At 46.6% G+C, this 19,877-nt stretch overlaps 1 protein-coding gene across 2 annotated transcripts in view; it reads right to left on the minus strand.

Annotated features, from left to right (window-relative positions):
- LOC116939525 (A disintegrin and metalloproteinase with thrombospondin motifs 17) overlaps positions 1–19,877 on the minus strand; it is a 122,696-nt gene that overhangs the window by 29,796 nt on the left and 73,023 nt on the right. For both annotated transcript variants that reach the window (XM_076066707.1, XM_032948026.2), the window contains exons 11-16: positions 19,638–19,799; positions 13,013–13,097; positions 8,163–8,366; positions 7,137–7,339; positions 4,809–4,981; positions 695–822 (exon numbers count right to left, since the gene is read on the minus strand). In XM_076066707.1, coding sequence (XP_075922822.1) covers positions 695–822; positions 4,809–4,981; positions 7,137–7,339; positions 8,163–8,366; positions 13,013–13,097; positions 19,638–19,799 — 955 coding nt within the window. The remainder of the gene's footprint in view (positions 1–694; positions 823–4,808; positions 4,982–7,136; positions 7,340–8,162; positions 8,367–13,012; positions 13,098–19,637; positions 19,800–19,877) is intronic.

A 19,877-nucleotide genomic window follows, 5' to 3' on the forward strand; every position in this document is an offset into this window, starting at 1 on the left:
GAGATGGGGGAGGGGGTGTGGAGTAGGGGGAGGGGAGCGCTGCGAGAGCGTTTAGGGGACGAGCAGACAAAATTCCGGGGGGGGGGGGGGAAGTGGGCGGGGCTGGGAGTGGGAGGCTGAATAAACTGGAGATGCGGATATGAAGGCAACAACCATAAAGCAGTTAAGGTTTTACCTGGTTAATAACATCCTTCCAATGATTGCTCAATTTGTATCCATCTTCTCGGTTGAAGTTATGTCTATGTTTATATATCTGGATGGCTTCATGAACAAACCTTTGATAGTAGCCCAAAGGTTTGCAGAGTACCTTGGTCTCGGAAAAACAATATCATGAAAGCCCACAGCGTTATAGCAATGGTCAGCCACGGCAGAGGTATTGGTTCTGCCGTGTTTCAGATCTGCCTTGTGTTCGCGAACACGGTCCGAGACATGTACCTACGTGACTTTACCGAAAGAACCAAAAAGTATGGATCCCTGCAGTCATGAAAACTTCAAATCGAGGTCTGCGAGAGATGCGGAAGGACACCGCGTCTCATTCGGAAAATATTTTCGCAGCAATGTTTGTTGTCTCACCTGTGCTGTCACGAGGGAGTATGACAATCGGGATGAAATTTTGGAAAATGAACTCCCTTACAATAAAAAAAGCCTCAATTAAAAGCAAAAGTCCCGATGATTTGACTGGACGAGCACTCACCTGGCACCTGCGGCCGAGGCACACGTCACGCTCGTAGGGTCCACACGGCGTGCCGTCCTGCACGGACTCGGCCGCCAGCGTGGCGCCCTCCTTGCGCCCGGCCGTGCACAACAGGGCACACGGCCGCTCTGTGGGCCCGGGGGGGGGGGGGGGGGGGGTAACGGAGTCATTGGAGCAGAGAGGGTAAAACGCCGGTTACCAAAATTTTGGAAGCCAAATCACAACAACGACCCAGACCATTTTAAACGTATGTTACCCGGCGCAGTGGTTCCATTTTTGGACCCAGAGAGGACACTGTCAGCCCTGTTGTTTACGTGACAAACCTTACCACTTGGCTCTATCAGGTGGTGGTGGAGTTAACGGCACATTTATATTTACGCGATCTAACAAAAAAAAAACTTCATGAATAATATTGGTCGCAAAAGCCTACGTGTTAAACAGACTGTCAGCCCTCACAATCTGCCGTGTACCAGTGGCATAGTTTTCAAAATAAATGTTTTTCTATAAAAGTTCTGTAAAATGTTAATTGACAAGTCATGAAGGCGATGACCTTACTTTATGTATAATTGTACTTTTTATATAGTAAAGTAAAAAGAAACATGGTGTTTTGTATCAGAAATAGTTCTGTGGAGCACTTCCCATGGCCGAGTGATCCACATACTACACATTGGGAACCCACTGGTCTAAGGGAAGCTGCCGTGCTGTCATTGTTAACATGCTGCCAATTTTATTTCCCGGCATGGCAATTTAAACACTGGGTACATGTCTTACATCCTCATGCCTTTGTCTACCCGGAAAAAAAAATTGTCATTCTGTAGTTCGTCGATCATGTGGTGGGTTAGAGTGTGGGTACATCCACCTCTTTCAAGACATCTTACCAGCATGGAAGAGTAGGTAAATTGCCCTCAAGAGAGGGCTCTCTAGAGCTCCTTCTAGTGGAGGCCCTTTGACCAACTTCCACAACCAAGGAGCCCTACCAACTAATGATTATTGAGATTTAGCTTGTCACAGCCCTGGATTTAAAAAAAGGTTTATTTTTCAGGTGCCTGGCCTTTGTACCGCCACCTGCTGTGATACCGAGTTATTAATTTTAATATTTCACACTGCTAATATAGCCATCGATTTTTTAATATACATACCAAGCCATAAACGCTAAAGTCACATTTTGTTCCCTCCAGGAATCTTTTCATGTTTTGTTACTGCCACTGCCAAAATTTCAAGGCTGTTCGCATGATTGCAAACGAGCTTGCGTTGCAACCCAAGTGGCAAAACCTGGCATTTCACAGCACTTTGCTGTCCACAATGTGCACTGTTGTTAGGGTGCACAAAGCCCTGCAGGTGATAAATGAGCAATCATTTTGAGGGCAAAAGCTATGACCCAAACTAGTAACTGTGTAGACCCCCCACAAATGTAACGTTACACACTCTGCACATCCATTTATTCATTCATCTGTGTGTCCTCTTTATAACTTTATTCCAATGCCAATTTTCTGTGGTGCCAGTTGTGGAAAAGACAATTTCATCGTTACAATTCGTCACGTTCAGCGGACCAATGCCCTCTGGCTGAGAAGATCTCGATGACATGACACCAACATGATTTTTCCCAGCAACCAGAGGAGCCCCCATCACATTCATATTACTGCACAAGCTTTCTGTCAGCATGTAAATCTGTGTAAAACTTTTGCCATGTCACATTGCCGGATCATGAGGGATGGTGGCAGCTTGCGGAGGCTTTCATCCAGCAGTGGATTAAACCACGGCTGCTGATTTTAATGATGGCGACTGAACACATTTACAGACAACCATTTTGCAACTCTATTTTGTCAAAGCATCAAAGCATTTGCCTTGCTGTCCTCAGGCTCAAATCTCTAGATCTAAGAGGTTTCTGGCTTCGGAGCTTGACACAGGCATTTACCGCAGTAAGCCTCAACTCCAGTAGACACAACGAATCCAAAGCCCCTTATTCTTATTCATATCAAGACCTCATATCTATGTATATAATCCTATGGTAAAGTGTATTTCAAATATCTCATATTGTAGAAGATAGTTCTGAGTAAAATTATAATATGTGGATCAGTCCTGCCACGCGACCTTGTTTAAAGGGAGGGAGCATACGCAATCTCAAGAGGGGCACGACACAGTCGATGTTAAACAAACTTGAAACAAATGTTAAACGCCAAACAGAATTAGTAACGACAAGATTTGATTTTGTATCTCGTGCATTTCTGCCCTAGCTCTCGCCTTTGGATGTTTGTAGGTAGCTTGACTGTGCGAATCAGAGGTGTGGGGTAAGGACAACCATGTATAAGAGAGAGGTTGAGACACCCATTGCTTATTTGCAATTGACATTAAATATTGTTCAAAATGTTTTGACCCGACTGTAAAAATGTTTGGGTGGGGGGGAGGAGAGGGGGGTGGTTGGTGGGGGGGGCGCAATGTGTGATCGACTGTTGAGAAAGACTGCCCCAAGCGATGCCCCTGTGTGTGACCAAAATCACACACGGGGGCAGCCAGGCAAGCCAGCATGTCCGCAAACGCAAGCATGTGTGTGTGTGCTCCGCTTCATGGAGTGTCACATCCGCAGCACGTGAGAGCAGACATGCGAGTTACACGCATGCCTTACTGCCCGCCCGTGCCTGCCCGCTCGCCTTCCTTCCCCCCCCCCCCCCCCCCAAGTCGCCCCGGGGGGATTGGAGCAATGGTTCTTTACACAAGGCCGAGATTAACGAGTGCACATGCACGCTAAAGCGGAGGCCGCAAACCGCCGCAACTTTCCAGAGGGAAAAGTCGGCAAAAGGGAAGTGTACAACAGCAACGTAAACTGCGCAAATTGGTGAAATTATTTTTTATACAAAAATAAAATGTGCCAGCAAATGCTTCTATTTTTTGCAAATAGTGAGGTTCGGGCAGCGTGAATTTCAAACAGAAGCTACAGGTGGATTCTAAACTCTATCATCAAGTACCAGTGTCATGCCGTCCCTGCAATTTACTCAACATGGAGCACTTCAAAACGTCTGCAGTCAGCCGTACATTCCAGCAGGCCATCCTGGTATGTCAGGTGTAACATATATATTTATATATTTTTTACCAATGTAACCTTGCCTCCATTGACATTACCTCTGTTTATTTATGACTTGCCAGGTCTCGTCAAACCACTAACAGCGCCGCCAGCGAAGAAGAAATTAGAGTTATTTGTCTTGTCTCGGACGAGGAAGAAGTGACAGTTTGGCACATTTTCACAAAGCGCCCTGATCTGAAGAAGTAACTGCAAGTGACGGAGGAAAAGAACGAACGTCAAACGAACGAGGCCAAATTCACGTGAATAAATGGTGCCTTGTTTCCGTGGCCAGTAGGAACTGGGCTGATTCCGTGCTAACTCTGGGCTGGCCCCACGAACCTGTGTTTACAACCTGTGTTTGTCCTGGCCGAAGCAACCCCCCGTGGAGCTCCAACCCTGGCCCCCCCGGGGCCCTGAACTGGCCTGTTGGCCCAAATAACACGTTCATACAGCTGGACTCATCCCATTCTCATGAATACAATCATGAAAATTGAACGATACATTTTTACACCAGTTCAGAGTTGCCTATACTAATGCATGATTAATTAATATATGACAATTAATTTAAATGGACAGAATAATACAATCAACAACCGCACTTTGTCCATGGCAGCCCTCCCCCCCACCCCTCCCACGTCTGAAACGCCATCATCCCGCTGCAAATTTTCAGCAGTGTTCAATCTGCACCGACTTTTAAGTGACCGGTAAAGGGCCCACCGCTTCCGCCCTGGCTTTCGAGCGACACACAGCTTGGCTCCGCGTCTCAAGAGTTACGGTCATTTGGGTCTGTGAAACAATTGCGAGCGTTACAAATCGCGTTATAGTCCTATCACTATGGACGGTTTGTTGCGTGAAGCTCACAAGCTCGCCCATTAGCAAGACGACAGCAGCGATACGAGACTTTCCTGTCACCCCTGATATGCAGTGTTCGTGAACCCGCTAAAGGGATCGCCCCTGACTCTGCACCGCAGGCTTCCCCGGTGTGGGTGGGTGGGTGGGGGGGCGACACCGGCCGTCGGGTAAAATAACAAAAACACCCAGGCCTGCGGGGCTCACCGGGGTCAGTGACGGAGGACCATCGGCGTGGCCGCGGCGCGGGAGGGCCGCCCCAGTGCAGGACCTGGCACTGGCGGTCGCGGGACGCGGGGGTCTCCTCGGCGCAGGAGATGAGCTGGCACACGCCGTGTTGCACGTCGCCGCCGCGGCACTCCGCTCCGCCGGGCCGAGGCCTGACGGGGGCGTGAAGGCAAAAAAAAATAAAGCGGCGGAGGGCACGCTCGCGACAGGGCTCGGTCGCATTCAGTCGCCGGCGTTCAACGTCGCCGTCAACGGCCGCGTGCCGTCATCGCACGAGGCTGCGCTCGACGGTGCGGTCACCGTGGTGCACCGGCGAGGAGCGATTGCACCGTGGTTTTAGCATGGTGCAGTAGGAAACCGGCAACCTGGATTACATTTCCAGCAACGGCTAACGTCAGCGGCCAGTGAGATCGGAACCGGTCCTGTGCCTTCCCCAGGACGACTCAGCCTTGTACGAATGTTTGACTTTTGCCGCACCGTACGTAGCCAACCGGGCTGAGCGGAGGTGCAGGGGGAAGGACAACAAACTAAACAGAAAAAAACACATACATTTACAACCCCCCCCCTGCCACCCCGAGGCTGTCCTTCGGCTATCAGACCTTACACGTCACAATACAAAGCCGTAGGTAAGGAGAGGAAGAGTGTAATTGTTTTGTGCGTTAGCAATGCCGTTTGTATATTATAGACATGTGCCTGCTGCGAAATAGACATGTGTGTACTATTGAAAAACATTGATCTTTAAGGCTATTGGAGGCAGACGTGTTGCAGTACGAGTATTGTTTTGCACAGCTTCTTTCAAATGCCACATTGCCTTGGTATGCGGTGGCATTTAGACAAATTAATGTCGTGGATTCACAACTTGGGCCCATATGGAATAAGTCAGGTGGCCAGTGGAAATGTTTTTTGTTTAAAAATGTAGAACAATGCATTGATTAATTATTCATCCTTAATTCAGATACATAGGTGTACATGTAATATACATACACAACACGTACACATGTATACATGTTGTATTTAATGAGTTCGTATTACCCCTGCACTAGCATTCGACCCAAAGTAAAAAAAAGATATTGTTTCTTGAATTTTTTCTGAGATGCCATTTACGCATTTGATTTAATTATATATTTGTAATTAAACATCGTAGTGCAGTTATAACTCAAAAGGAAAGCTCAATAAAGAAAGATAACGACGTGGTGCAGGACATAAAATAACAATTATTGTTTTTTAAGATGTCATTAGGATGCTGAAGGCAGGTCGGCTTTTTGTTGCACATATAACGACACCACACCAACGTACACATTAAACAAAGAACAAGACTGAAATCCGAAGCCAAAAATGTGTCGGTCAACCGTTCCGCCTCACTGCTGCTAAATGCGAACGAAACTCTCAAGCTTAATTTACCAAAAAATATATATATATTCTCAAGAACTGCACTGGCCCTTGCAGCGTTTCGGTTTTACATTCAGACAGAGAGCGCGTACTGGCCTGACGTGGGCACAACGCAAGTGACAGAAGCGTTGCAATTTTTTGGAAAGCCGGCCCATGTGGTAAAGGCTTGCCATTTCCCGGGGTGCTTTTATGAGTAAATAGGAAACCCCACTTAAAAGGGTAAATGAACCACATCGACCCGGACAGTGTAACTGCCATGGTCTGCAGGCCGGAGAGATGCATGCAGATAAGAAGGGGGGTGGGGGGGGGTTTGTCTCCCGATGGCTTTGGGCTCGGTGGAAAACTCGACGGGTTGGCAGTGGCCCGTGCTGCTTTTGCAACAAGCGTCGTGCCTCGCAATTTTTGTTTTATCCAAACACCAAACACGGGGGAAAGTGATAGCCTGGAATGGTGTTAACAGCCACGGCCATCGCAAGCCGAAATAACCACTGTAGTTCGCCCAGATCGACATTCAACAGAATTAACCAGTTGGTAAATAAATGTGTAAATACGTAATAAGCACTGAATTATGAATATGTACATCCCATGACACTCCATGTGGCCTTGCTCGATTGCATGCTGAGTGATGAAGGGATGCCCCTTTGTAGATCATAATAATTTTCGTGAATAACCGCAGGAAAGTGAGTTTTATTGGGTCGTTATGGTGCAAAGCATCGTGCAAAAAATACTCTGCCCTCTCTATTACTCGGCATCTACTTCTAGTGGCTAAAATGTCTCTTCATTACATTGTTTTTGTTGACGCTACAGCAATGCAATGCCACGGGTGGCGGTTGGGTGATCCCACTATCATGCGGACTGCTGGTGGCGGGGGAGTTGCGCTTTCAAATGCGCGGGGCTCGTTAAAAATAGACGTCTCACGGCGGGAGGTCGCAGCGCCGCTGCCGGTAACGCAGGCCGGGCCCGCAGGGCTGATTGCAGGCGCTCCAGCCTCCCCAGGGGCCCCACGCCCCGTCGCGGGGCTCGGCCCACGGTTCCACACTCCTCTGACCCCCGCACTCGCCCCGAGCATCCCTGGGCGGCTCCACGACACCACCTGCCACGTCTGCGCCCGAGCCCCGAGCCTGAGAACGACAGCCGTAGTGGGAGGAAGCGAGGCAAAGCGGATTTCGACATTGCACATCTGGGTTGTTTTTTTGTTCTTGTTGGGGTTTATTTCTTTTCTTTCCAGCCAATTTTCACACCGATTATAATTGGGCTGTGAAAAGGTGAAAAGTGAAATATTGTAACTAGAAAAATTCAAAGAGCAAATTCGTTAAAAATATATATATTTCTAACATTTCCAACACTTTGCCAATGCACTGCTCGATGAAGGGCCCCCAGACACAACGTCAGCACAGTTCATTGATCATACTTCACCACACTAGCCAATGTAGGTTGGTGTAAGAGGGAGGTGGTGGGGTGGCAGGCCAAGGAGCAGTTCAGATAGCACTGTTAGCCCTAGCTGGTAAGCAAACTCAGGCCGCTGGGTCCATAGCATGGCGTGCTAATCACTGCACAACTGCTCACTGCGGTGCCTCGCCTGGTATACAGGAGGTGGTCACGTGGATTTTTCTCCGGGTCCTCCAGTTTTTTCCCTCCATAATTAGAAAAGCGCATTTAGAGTATTTGCCTGCTGTACATTTCCACGTGAAAAGCTGCTTTGTTGAGTTATCATTTGTGGCCAGGTCGCTTCTAAAAAATAAATATATACTGTAGCTCTGTGGGCCTTACCTGATTCATTAAAAATAGTTCAGTTGTCAGTTGAGTTTAAATACAACTTTGGTACGTGACAACTCCTTGCTCTGTGTGTGTCGTCATCCTTTTATTATCATGATCGAGCATAAGCACAAGCAATGCGCTCCTGATATGCGCTTTATCCTGCTGTGCGTGACTGCATTGGCTCACTCCTGTTTGTAGGAGGCCATTGTCTGCCGGTTGCTCTGCCTTGGCCTGGTCTCTGGCTGCCGGGGGCTGCGGAGGAGTCTGGGATTTCTCCTCGGCTGGACCCGGCTGTCCCCGTGTAGCTTCCTCGGTCGGGGGAGAACGGGGCAGCTCCTTGGGTTTGTTCTCACCCTCGCTCTGGTTTAGGCACTTGCCCGCCGCACACGACTGCCAAGAACCACAGAAATAACACGCTCACGTAAACAAAAGGTAAGCGGTGGAAGATCAGCCCTACAATTACTTGCTCACGCCACTGCTCACTAGGGGCAGCCCCTCTCGAGGGGTATTTTGGCCTAATATTCCACGCAAGCCAAACTCTACCACACACGACCTGCTGATTGACTACCTTCGGTGCAACCACTTATATTTGTTAGTGGACAGGGCCGTTGGGGAGGGGGGTGGGGAATTAAGTAAATTTCCCACCGTTTGAACTTCAGTGCCGGGAGATCTCTAGAAGTCCAGCGGTGATAAACGTTGTTCCGCCATTGCAGAATTATTGCGGTATTCAATATATGGCAGCAGTTGCACCACTTCAATTAGATCGGTTTCCAGTGTTTATGGATGTGAGCCAGTGGCTCGCAAATTGCGATGAGAGATGAGAATGGCCAAATTCTCGTTCGCGTGTGGTGTGACTGCGACTGTGACTGTGAGTGCAGTATGCAATTGAACGTATTGACGGCACACCGGAGGTGTACGATATTTAAGCAAGGAGTTTTTTCGCAATACTTATACTTTTTTTCCACAATTCGCAAACCCAGGTCATAAGATATTGAATCTTGCGGCCAAAATCAGTTCTTGTGATGTCAACGCAGTTGGAAGACGAACGTTATGAGCTACACGGTGTACCACCAATACATACAAATGCTCCTCCTGTATCAGAGTCATGAGATCGGTGGCCTTGATTTAAAGCAGATAAGAGCTTCTGAGCTCCAGGCCTCTCTTTCAAGGGAGACCTGGAGGTTATTTATGGCGAAATAACATTGCATGCGGGTACATGGGTACACAATAACCACAAAATCGAATAACAAAAATGGCTGCAAATGTACAAAAAATATATACAGCCAAATTATATCGTACAGTCTGCAAGTACCGCATTAATAATGTATCCAAAAGATTAAAGAAAAAATAATTTTAAGTAAAATACATTTTTTACTTTATAATTAAAGAGATACAATGATAAACTGTTAACGAATGATACATAGTTTGTTTTTTGTTTTAGGTCAAGTCAACAAAACTTATGAAAAACAAAACACCTCAATAATGACACTGCGTAAAGGTTAAGCAACTTAGTCTACCTTTTGATAAATATTTTTTTCTTGCCAAAGTTATGAAAATGTTTTCATCGACCCCCTGAGCAAAACGATCGCTTCACGAGATGAAATAAAAGGGGGCTGTGCATCGGCAGGCTTGGGCACAGTGACCTGTCTCGGTTTGTCTTTACAAGCAATCTCATTAAACTTTGTTTCCCTTTTGTTTAACCAGGTTGCTCATAAATCATACTTTAAGCCGCCAATGGCATGCCAGTGGGTCTGCCACTTCTTCAAGCGGTGTCACTTTTGAAATGTGTATGAAATACGGTTCCATAAAAACAAAAAAACTAAAATCGCTGCCATGCACACTGAATGGCGGTATGTAAACTATGCGTGCACGTGAATACCACGTTGCAGCCACACACAATGTAAAAAAAAACCTGTGCTTTAGGCCGAGCTTTAAACTTGATTGTCTCGGATCACAACTCGTGTTTATACTGAAAATAGGGTTTAAACAAGCGACTTCAAAAAAACATCAAAACATCTCCATTTTCACGTCGTACGTTTTGTCCGCGATTGTGCGGTGTAACCCTCCGAAGTGTTTTCAGGTTGCACGCCGCATTGTTCTGAGATGGCGTCTGGTGTTACGCTCCACATGCTGGGAGCGTCTTCATTTAGCTTCTTCCTTCAATTCAGTTTCTCGAAGAAGAAGAAGAAGGACCCTCTTGAGGAGCATTTCAAAACCATCACTTTACCCTACATTGCGGGGATCACAAAAAAATATCTCCAAAATCTTAAATAAACACAAGATCCAGGTCCGATTCAACACATTACATAAAATCCGTGATCTGGTTCGGTCTGTAAAAGATGTGATTCCGGACATACAGTACCCTGGCGTCTACAAACTAAGTTGCCTCTGTGGTAGTAGTTACATTGGAGAAACCAAACGACATGTCTCGGACCGCATCCGTGAACACAAAGCAGACCTAAAATACGGTAGGACCAACGCCTCGGCCGTGGCAGATCACTGTTATAATTCAGTAGGCTCACATGACATTGACTTCTCCAAGACAGAGGTTATTTGCATGCCATCTGGCTACCATGAGAGATTCGTGCATGAGGCTATCCACATATACAAACACAGACAATTTTAACCGAGAAGATGGATTCTGGCTTAGCAATCATTGGAAGGATTTGATAAAACAATTGCGGGTCTTAATTGATTGTTCACGCTTATGGTGGCTATCAGACCACATCCATTATTTTCGTCTCCGCCCTCCTCTTTTCCGAACATAGATGGACTCGTTTATCTGAATAACTGCCAAATCGCTCTCCGTGGTGCTAACGTAAAAAAACGCCACTTTTTTCAAATTTTCTTGCTGTGGTTTTCACACCTGATGATGGTTGCTTGTGTTGCAGTCGAAACGTCGTGAGAATTTTATTATTTTATATTTTTATTATTTTATTGTTTCCCTTCTACGTGACTATATCAAAAGAAGCAAGAATACACAAATGTAGTTCCGGCAGAAGCCAAGTATATTTGTTTAGCCAGGCGAGAACTCATGGCACCCGGGTAGCTTCCTTTGCTGCAGTGACCCTGGTCTGCAAGAGTGAGAAGCTTCTTGCACGTGGACTGAAACGTCAAACATCTTGCCAAGCAACATGCCCGAAAACACATCGGAGAGCTCTACTCATTCCAGGCATGCAAATCCTTGCCTAGACACAACCTCTATACATTGTGCTGTCAACAGCATTGTTGTAAGGTGGTAGCATGCAACATTTATTTCTATGGCCAGTATATTTTTTTATGTACTGTGTATTGAATGGTGGCACAACCACAGGGCACTGTGGTTATGAAGACCACGCTGACTCGGTGTGGTCTGTGGGAGGACAGCCCAAGGCAATGACCTCTGTTAGGTCACGGGAAAGCCAACACCACACGTACAAATGTGATTTCAATATGGAGCGTCTCTTTTGATAGTTTTCCCCTGAGGAAAAACCGTAACAAATTCACAGAGCCTGTCTTTCTTTCCTCTCTCTCTCTCTTGCCTCGTTTTTGCTTGGAGGTGTTTTCCACCCTCTTCCAATCACCCCGTTTCCTTGAGAAAGGCAATGATCATCTGCCAAGGTGCACATTAAACAAAATCACTGGGTGGTTTTTGCCTTCGAGTTTTAAGATGCTATCTTCTGTCATTCAATTTACGGCGTAATTGGACGTTGATGATTTACAACCCACAGAGGAATTTCCCGCCAAAATCACCATCGTCCCATTGCACATCCGCCACAAACGACACTATTCAATGTTTGTTGCGTGAAATGTATCAAGACTCATCACGGTATAGGGCGTTCTCCGTGATCGCAAAAGATGTTGGCAATGTAAAAGTTTCACTTTGCATTTCAGATCAGTTGTACTTTCTTCTTCTGAAAAACTACCCGAATAACATTCCGCACCTTGCTCTGAATGACGCTGTGGCCATCAGCAACATAACCTTAACGTTCACCTTTCAGCACAGGTCTGGCAGCTGTCATTAATCTCAGTCCGAGCGTAGACCACAAGCCCTTTTAGTGCCGGCTGAAACACTCTACGCTACCATTTACCCAGTTCAATCCAGACAAGACCACCGGAGGGACCCGCTGACAGATAGGTCAATGTCTGCATTGCCATCTACTCAGAGGCAAAAATGTTGCATCGGACCTGTTAACTACTTGGTCTGATAACACTTTAGTTATTAAATTCCGCCACCGTCACGTTTCCATACACACGGCAGCTTTTTGCCTCAGCGCTCCTGGCTTGATTCTATCTGAAGATCCATACGATCTATTGGCCACGACCGTATTTTCTCTTACTCGGGTCATTGACAACACTAGAGTTCCCCGACCGTGGCAGATTGACACGTCTGTCAATGAGAATACAAGTTAAGGGCAGTGGTGTAAATTAATGGTGATGAAAGCTGTTCCGGTGCAAGGAGGCGTCAATCACAACATGGGTGGAGTGTTGTCAGCATCTGTACAAGACTCTTGCATCCCAGAGGATCCATCCAGCACAAATGAGATCAAAGCATCTCCCATGGACACTGTCGAATGCTCGGCAGAGCTCATCCTTCAAAGGCAGTCCCAGACCAGTTGTGGAAAAGCCACAGTTTCCGTGATGGGAAATGGTCTGATCTTAGGACAACCACTGTTGACTTCCCACTAAATGGTTCTCATGTCATTCACCTTGGTGGGTTGAGTCGACCCAAAACTGGCACTGTCCATTCGTGAGAAGGGAAATCTTCCACATTTACACCCGGTCCCAAGATAAATAAGGATTTATAAAGTCTCTTATCCCTTAGTGGGGAATCACAAGACGAATGGAAACTGGACACAAGCACACCCTTTCGAAGTAAAGCCAGGAGTGTAAATCAGACGTTTGTCTTTACCTTCCCCAGACCAGTGTAATGTAAGCATGTGTTGCTTATATCGGATATGTGCTTATAAAAGGTGTGCTGATATCCAGCATTACTTTAACCGTTTTCCCTAAGCTCATCCAACTTTCACCCGTTGTTGCTGGCATTGCCACCGAACCTGAATGCTTTGCGGACGGACGTGGGTGACGTCCGTCTGTCCCGGCTGCTGCTCCGTCTCACTCATGCAGGCACTGGCAGGAGATCTGAGAAGGGAAGAGACGGACCACAATCAGCAAGCGCCGGACAGCAGCGATGGCGACGCCCTCCACGATGTGCCCAGCAGCCTTTACCCTCTCCCGTCTTAACCCTCTCTCTCCGTTCCGATGACGTACGTACACGTGTACGTCATCGGAACGGAACCCGAAATAAAAGACGAACGAAAATAACTTGATGGGTACCGAGACTCCCACAAGGCCATGCGAGAGGGCGTGTGGCACAGTTTGGCGTCCGCTATCATGGAGTGCGGTCGTGTCGCTCCAGATCTCTGCGGTGAGTACAGGGTCTTTAAAAACAACGGCACTGTGCCTGTCTAATTAAAATTCGTGTTGAACCGCTTGCGCGTTCCGAGATTCAGCGGTGAACGGCACCCGCCCTGCAATTTTCAGTTGTCTCGTAATGGGAGAGATTCAGAGAAGGAGCAAACATTTATGCTGCGGTATAAAACTTGTGTAGAGTGTATGGAAGATCAGCGGCGGCTTGGGGAAGCCTGCATCTAACACTGGTTTGGCCCCGGTTGATTGATGATGATGTTGATTATATGTAACTTGAAAAATGTTGCCGAGGATAATGATTGCTCATCAACCCCTGGTAGGAATACATTTTGAATATTGTAATTAAATGTTTTCGATAAAATTGTAATATTAGATTTCTCCTAGTCTATGTCTGTGTACCTATGTGTCTGTGTACCTCTGTGTACCTCTGTGTACCTATGTGTCTGTGTACCTATGTGCCTGTGTACCTATGTGTCTGTGTACCTATGTGTCAGTGTACCTATGTGTCTGTGTACCTATGTGTCAGTGTACCTATGTGTCTGTGTACCTCTGTGTACCTATGTGTCTGTGTACCTATGTGTCTGTGTACCTCTGTGTACCTCTGTGTACCTATGTGTCAGTGTATCTATGTGTCTGTGTACCTATGTGTCTGAATTTGCCAGAATATTTTTTTCTGATATCTCCTCAAAAAGAAATCGGCTAAACATTCCAACACAGGACCCTACTGAATAGTGTCTTGCGACTCAATGAGGCTCTCGTCGACTTACGAAGGACAATAATGTCTTCATCACGAGTGGTGGTGTAAAAAAAGGCTATTCCGTCTTTAATTCAGTTGTAGAGGTCAAAGATAATCTCATTCGAATTATCCACATTGCACACAGCTGCACATTAGGTTGGCTCATACAGCAGAGGCCAATTCCACTGAATAGTAACGCCAGAAAAGCCTCAGGAAACGGATGATGAAAATAAGAATAATCCATATTCCTTTCACAATGACGAATCAATTGAGTATCGACCAAAGCTGTGACTGATTAAGCAACTACAGCAGTCATTATGTTCAAGTCACCCAAATAAATTATGAAACCACCAACATTATCGATGATGTGACAAGCTGACGAGGGCGACACTTTAAATAACGTTGAACACGCAATTAACTTGTTTCGGTAACTCAGGCCGCGCACACAACCCGTTGGACCGTGTTGTCCTTGCGAGCACCGCAAACCCTCCCCTGTCGTCCCAGTTGCTGTACTTTCCCACCAGAGGTGAAGACTTCCTTTCACAGGGGGGCAGAGGTCCCCCCCTCACCCCCCCTCCCTCATCCCCCCTCCCTCATCCCCCACATCACCCCCCCCTCCCTCATCCCCCCCCCTCCCTCCTCACCTCATCCCCCCCCCCATCCCTCCTCACCTCATCCCCCCCCCTCTTTCCTCCCCCCTCATCCCTCCCCCCCTCATCCCTACGCACCCCGCATCCCTCCCCCTCCTTACCCCCCCTCACCCCTCTCATCCCCCCCCTCATATCTCCCCACCCCTCATCCCTCCCCACACCTCATCCCCCCCTCACCCCCCTCATCCACCCCCCCTCATCCCTCCCCCCCTCATCCCTCCCCCCCTTAAACCCCCTCATCCCACCCCTCCCTCCACCTCACCCCCCCTCACCTCCCCCTCATCCCCCTCATCCCCCTCATCCCCCTCACCCCCTCCCCCCCTCCCCCCCTCACCTCCCCGCGACGAGCAATCTGTAATAGCCGCGCGGCCGTTCAAGGCTGCACCCGCTGTGTACACGGACCGCGCAGCCCTCGCGCCACCACAGCCCGAAGGGCCCCCACAGCTGTCGATTCAGATCGATCTGTGTGCTTTTAATGAGGTCCTGGCGTTCACCTTACGCGCAGCGAAAAGAACGTCGCCCCACCCCAGAGGGCTGACGCCGTGCGATTGTGCGCGTACATTCAATTGTGAGCTCGAATTAAAATACAGATAGCCATCGTAAATGAACACTTACGTTGTTCGACTGTGATGTTATATTAATAAGCACGCATCTGTCTCTCCACGTGAAAAATAAGCTTTAGTTTTTTTTTTTTAACAAATCCCATCAGCGACACGGCCTTCTGAGAGTTCATAATTTCAGCAGCATTGGTTCAACGCAAGCAAACTCTGGACTAGTTTTGATATGCAAGCAGTCTCATGAGCAAGAGTCAAGTTTTCTTGAACCAATACTGAGCTACCAGATACTCATAGGCAAGACCCTTCTCTGCTAGATATGGATCCTAGTTTGATGCAAAAATATATAATACATCACAGAAAATAATGATACTAATAATGTGCATTGTGGGGGAGATAATAAGTAACAAAATAAATCTGCAGACAATACTTTTTACACATCCCATCAGCTGCAAATGTAATATTAAGTCACACATTAATTATTCTGTTCGTGAAACAACTTTGATAAAGCCTACATATGCAACACAATGTGGGTATGTAAGCATACACGTATATGTACAAATAAATGGGTATCGGTGACCCTGTGGTTAAGACCACGTCATGTTTATGATTAGTAACGTGAATAAGTCATTTCTTGTGTTCAATTTATCTGTACAGAATTCTCCATATTAAAAAAAGTTAATAAAAGTCAGCTAATGTTTTGTATAACCTTAATCAAAGTTCATGTGGCACCACATCCAAACAACACTTTCGGTATCGCCAGCCGATAGTTAGGCCTAGCTAACTGATGAGCATCGTATAGAGCAAAGCTCACCCATGTCTCATGCTGTAGACTGTTCATTACACCTCTGGAAGTTCTTGCCAGCTGAAAATATTAACTATATTTGTCAGGCTTGGAATGATATCTGACTACTTCATAATCATCCATAACATTTGATGGGTTTTTTTTTTTAAAGGGGTTGGTGCAGTGGTTCGTGCACTGTTGCTATGAACATGGCAACCCGAGTTCAATTCCCAGCCATGGCTAACAATCAGTGGCGCATAAAATCTGAATTCGGGACCACCCCCGATTAGCACGGCTGACTTACGTACGGTGCGAAAGAAGTTCAACATACAGTACATACACCGCCCGCCTCAGTACCACTTCATTCCCTTCACCAAACCGTGCTCACCAGCACGGCAAAGCATCCTCTCAAACCTCGCATCACCGGCATGACAGTCAATCGACAAAGGCCTGAAAATAATTTTCACAGTACTTGTACAGCATTAAATATTGCCTGAAAGCTTTCGTGACTGCGGGAATTCATATTCTTTGGGTCTTTCGGTAAATTCACGTAGATAGGTTCAAATTAATAAATATTAAATAAACCAAAAACTGCGACGTTTCGATTGCAACACAAGCGGTCGTCATCAGGCGAAGAGAAAAGGGGTCGTAGTTTTTTGTTTATTTTTATTAATGTGAACCTATCTACATGAATTTACAGAAAGACCCAAAGAATATTATACAGCATTGCTGCTAATATGTAAGACATTGTCCTAAAGGCGTATGGAAATTAATTTAAAGACATTTTCACATCACGAGCGAGTAACCCCACCCACGCTGATCTTAAAACCAGGTGTTGTGCATTCCAATAGTAGCGCTTTGCCCCATAATTAGCGCGAGACATTTCAGACCCTTTTTTTCCACAAGGAAACAGAGGGGGAATTAGTATCTGAGTGACAAGTCGGTGGAAGGATTTGAACGAATAACTGTTGCTTTTGCTCTGCAGCTGTGTCCCCGGCCGGATTTGCCGTGTCGTGGATCTTTTGTCTGAAGTTCCACGGCCTGGGTTTACCACGAGGGCATAATGTTGTGCTCCGTTTTGAGGATAAGCCGAGATTATCCTTCAAACATTTCTGCGGTCTGGGGAAGAATGAAAGAGAAGCGATAAGCCCGAAAACTGTTGCTTTGTCAAGCGTCACCAAAAAGCGTCACCGAAAAAGCGTGTTCAACCGGGGGATGTACTGCACGCAGGGAGCGTGTTCAGTGTTGTGCAAGCATGCAACAATAAGACAAAGGTCCCCTGTATAGATATTAACAGGATGTTGGAGAAAGGGCTGTTAGCGAGCAGATGTTAATAGGTCGTCACGGCGCACAAGAAGGTGGCGTGTCGAGCTCTACGCCTGTCTTCCAAGTGTACTTTTCCACACACGGCACCAGGTAATTATTTAAGACTTAGCTGACCTCGAGGAGGCCCAGTAATGGTTTCAGATGTTTGCCACTAATATTAGCCGTGGACGGGAATTGGGTTTGGAGTGCAGCATGCTAGCTACTCTTTAAATGTGATACAGTGTTGTCGAATACTTGTTCCACCGCTGAGACATTGCATCCCACTCGTCGTGCTATAATCCGGGATTATATCGTGCAAAGAAGCTTAAGAGAATCCACCCCCCGTGTCGCGTAAACACATCGTGCCGACGTTCGTGAATCGCTATGCTCCCCCTTATCGCTTGCGCGCACACAGACAACATAAGGCGAACCAAAACACAAACAAGACTGCTAGGCGGGGTCATGAAGGTCGCAAAAACCACACGAGATGAAAGCCTTCATTTTCTTTGTCTCTAGGCTGAAAACAAATGCCATGGCAAGTTATAGATATAACAGACGTATAAACCTTTCCTGGCAAAACAGACCCCGGTATTCATAGCCTTTTAGAAAAGTGGCTTCACCAGCATGCAAAGAAACCCCGCCATAAAACCCACAGCAAAAAATAATAAAAAAATCCTGTAGGTATCATTATTAAATGTTGTCTTACATGCAGTGTGTTTTAAATCTTATTTAGCATCTATATTTTCATTTCCATTCAAGCACGAATGTATACACACGAATAGGATTTGTTTTAGTTGTGCTGGAAGATGTTATGTTGTATAAAAATCGCATGACAAATCTCATTCGTTTGTTAAGCTGCCAAGCATATATTCAGAAAAAGGGTACTTTTTTTTGCAATTGTCCATCTTTATAATTATAGGTTACTGTATTTTCAACATGTATATGAGATGAGCTACACACTCCAATTCATGTAGAACGATTCCAGTAACCTCTGCACGACGTGATGTATGTTCAACTCTGGTCTATGCCAGTGCGTTTGCAACACGACGTTCGCCCGATTATCAGCGGGAATGTTTCAGTGAGAAAAACAAGTTTCCAACAAAAAAAACACAGAAACAGGGCATTAACAACCCGCGACACGCTGGGACAATTTTAGGGCAATCGTTTCCGGCAATCTTCACAGGCAGCGGATTTTTTTTTCGGAGCAACGAAAGTCAACTTTTTGCGGCAATGACACGGAGTGACGGAGTCGTGTTTTGCCTGTTCAAATGGAGATTGTTTAAAAGTGTGTTTGAGGAGCAGTGGATTGGTCTTACAGAGCAGATACAACCTTGGGTAGTCATGTGTCCACTGTCAGTGACCTCATTGCAAGTTTCCATTTCTCTCTGTATGTATTGTATGTATCCATAATACATACGTGTTAACACGAAAGCCTAAGTATTATACTGTGTGACTGTTGAGCTTCTTTGGCACCGTACATAGCCAACCGTGCTAATCGGAGGTGCTGGTGAAGGACAAACGAAACACAAAAATCATTTCTACAGAAATTAGCTTTCAATCTATTATAATAATAACAAATCCCATCTACACCATGGCTCTCATTGTGAAACCGCTCCAAGGTCACCTGCCGCAGGGTTTGTCGAACCTCATTCCTCTCGACCCACTGCGTTCATCTTAGAGGGTTCTTTAATTTATCACCGTTCAAACACAAATTAAGCTGTTACGTGCTGTTGCACACTTTACATTTGCTGAACCCCGCATAATGTGAAGACCATTGATTAATAAAAAAAAAGTCATCATATCACCATCATACGTCCTTCCCACCAGCTCAACAGTGACAATCGAGTCGACTGAATTTCCTCTTCTGTCCCTGGCCAGTGTTGCTGCTTCGTCCATTGCCACTCCGTTTTTCCTGAGACTGAATCAGAATTATATTCTTGGTTCTTTCGGTAAAGTCACGTACAAGGGAAACAATGATTGCTTGTGTTGCAGTCGCAACGTCGTGAGAATTTTATTGTTTTATATTTTTCTTCTTTTATTGTTTCCCTTCTACGTGGTGACTTTACCGAAAGAACCAAGAACATGAATCCCTGCAGTCACGACAGCTTTAAATCAAAAACTGAATCAGAATTGTTAAATATTGATATTATTAACATGGCCTTAAATGGGGGTGGGGTGGCGGTGGTGGGGGGGGTGGTGGTGCTGGTGGGTCGCGGCACTGACCTGAGGAACTGCTGGAGCTCCAAGCGGCTGCAGGGCGACCAGCTGAGCTCGCTGCTGTTGCTCCCGCGCACCCACTCGCCTGCCATGATGCTGGGCCCCAGGCCGCACGCCGAGTTGCCGCCGCCGCCGCCGCCGTCGTCGTCGTCGTGCCCCATGCCCATGCTGGCGGCGTGGCCAGCGACCACGTGCGGCGCCACCGCAAGGGGGAGCGGGCGGTGACAGCGAGAGCCCGGAGTGAGC

The sequence above is a fragment of the Petromyzon marinus genome, chromosome 1 (assembly GCF_048934315.1).
Source record: "Petromyzon marinus isolate PM22_M1 ecotype Great Lakes invasive population chromosome 1, UKy_Petmar_22M1.pri1.0, whole genome shotgun sequence".
Lineage (NCBI taxonomy): Eukaryota > Metazoa > Chordata > Hyperoartia > Petromyzontiformes > Petromyzontidae > Petromyzon > Petromyzon marinus.